This window comes from Aphanomyces invadans (assembly GCF_000520115.1).
Source record: "Aphanomyces invadans strain NJM9701 unplaced genomic scaffold supercont1.64, whole genome shotgun sequence".
Classification (NCBI taxonomy): domain Eukaryota; phylum Oomycota; class Saprolegniomycetes; order Saprolegniales; family Verrucalvaceae; genus Aphanomyces; species Aphanomyces invadans.
In genome coordinates, this window is record NW_008580209.1 from 160379 (window position 1) to 161888 (window position 1510).

General features: G+C 49.3%; 1 protein-coding gene across 1 annotated transcript; it reads left to right on the plus strand.

The window, feature by feature from the left end:
* Nucleotides 1-104: 104 nt before the first annotated feature.
* On the plus strand, nucleotides 105-414 carry H310_14258 (hypothetical protein; the record flags this gene model as incomplete). Its single annotated transcript, XM_008882076.1, has 2 exons — nucleotides 105-205; nucleotides 231-414. The coding sequence occupies 2 exons, from the start codon at nucleotides 105-107 to the stop codon at nucleotides 412-414; spliced, it is 285 nt and encodes a 94-aa protein (XP_008880298.1).
* Nucleotides 415-1510: the final 1096 nt, after the last annotated feature.

A 1510-nucleotide genomic window follows, 5' to 3' on the forward strand; every position in this document is an offset into this window, starting at 1 on the left:
CGTCAGCGCGCAACGTGGATGAGCTGGTGGCGAATGTGGAAGCCGCTTTCGTCGACTATCCCTCCGAGCGCTTGGATCGTACCTTTCTCACGCTCCAGGCGAGCATGATCGAGACGCTGAAGTGCCGGGGCGACAATGCCTACAAGGTGCCCCACCAGGCCAAGGAGAAACAAGCGCGGCAAGGACGCCTACCTGAAAGCTTGCTGTACCCCACTGGATGTCTACGACAGTGTCAAGAGCGAGCTGGACGCCGTCGATCGTACCGCAATGGAGCGGGTCGTTGCTGAAGAGCTGCATGAGGCGCGCTGCATGGACGAGCTGGCACAAGAGCTCGAACGAATTGCCCTGAGTGACAACGAAACGATGGATGAGTTGATGGCTGAGATTGGACTTGACCCAACTCAGCCATCTTAGATCAGAAGATGACGATTAAGTACGTACCGATGCGTGCTGAGGTAAACCCCCTCCGGAATCGAATGGCACTGTCAGATTTGCCATATCTCGCCGTTTGATAGGTTCTACGACACGTTTTTTCTGTGATTTCATTGGTCAATTGTATCGTTACACCTTTGAAAATGAATGTGTGGAATAAATTTTTGAAGGTGCTTTGTTTATAATCAAGGCGCCGTACATCCATTTTCTGATCTACGGAAGTAAAATGGGACGGAGGGAGTAGTAAATATTATCCAGAGGGAAGGACATCCACTGATTCTAGCTCTGCAATGACTCCATTGTTAATTCTAAAAGCGTCAAGTAGATTCTATTGCTAAATTGACGCAATTATGACCGCTCCCTATGAATAGTTTTGCGCATGTATCCTTCTCTCTATTTCCACTTATGAATGCCTGCCGCCAAGGACTCCAAGCAATCTCTCATCATGCCAGCCGACGAGAACGCAGCTTTCAAGACCAAGGACGCGCATGCTTGCTTCTCAAGGACACATAGGATTACGATCGAAAATGGCATCGGGTATCAAAAACGTAATCTGTCGACCATGCAACTCAACTCTATTGTCCAGAAGACAGTTGGTCCGACCAGTTTGTTCACGTATGTCAACAGCAAGCACGCAGGATGGCATGACACAATGGTGCGTTGGAAAACGTCGGAATCCATCCAGAGGGCGCGCCAGTCAACAGTTAGCCCAGCCAAGAAATATTCAAGGCGTTGGAATGGGTGAGTGAAGACAACTTCTCACTCAAGTTCTTCAGGGTTTCGGGGTCCAAATTCCAAAACACTCAAACAATATATGCAGGGGTGTCCGTGAAAGTCGAAGAGGCAATTGCACAGGAGCTGACGGGAAACTTCTGTATTATAGTTGACGGCTGGACCCAGAAGAACGCGCATTATGTATCCTTGTTTGCTCATTACATGCAGCATGGCGCTCTTCAACAAGTGTTGCTGTCTGTCCCCATTAGTGGTGTGTCGGATGAAGCTTTTCAAGCACTCTCGGACACTGATGTCATGCACGGCGCTCAACAACGTGCGGAGTACATGGAAACCATCTTGGGCT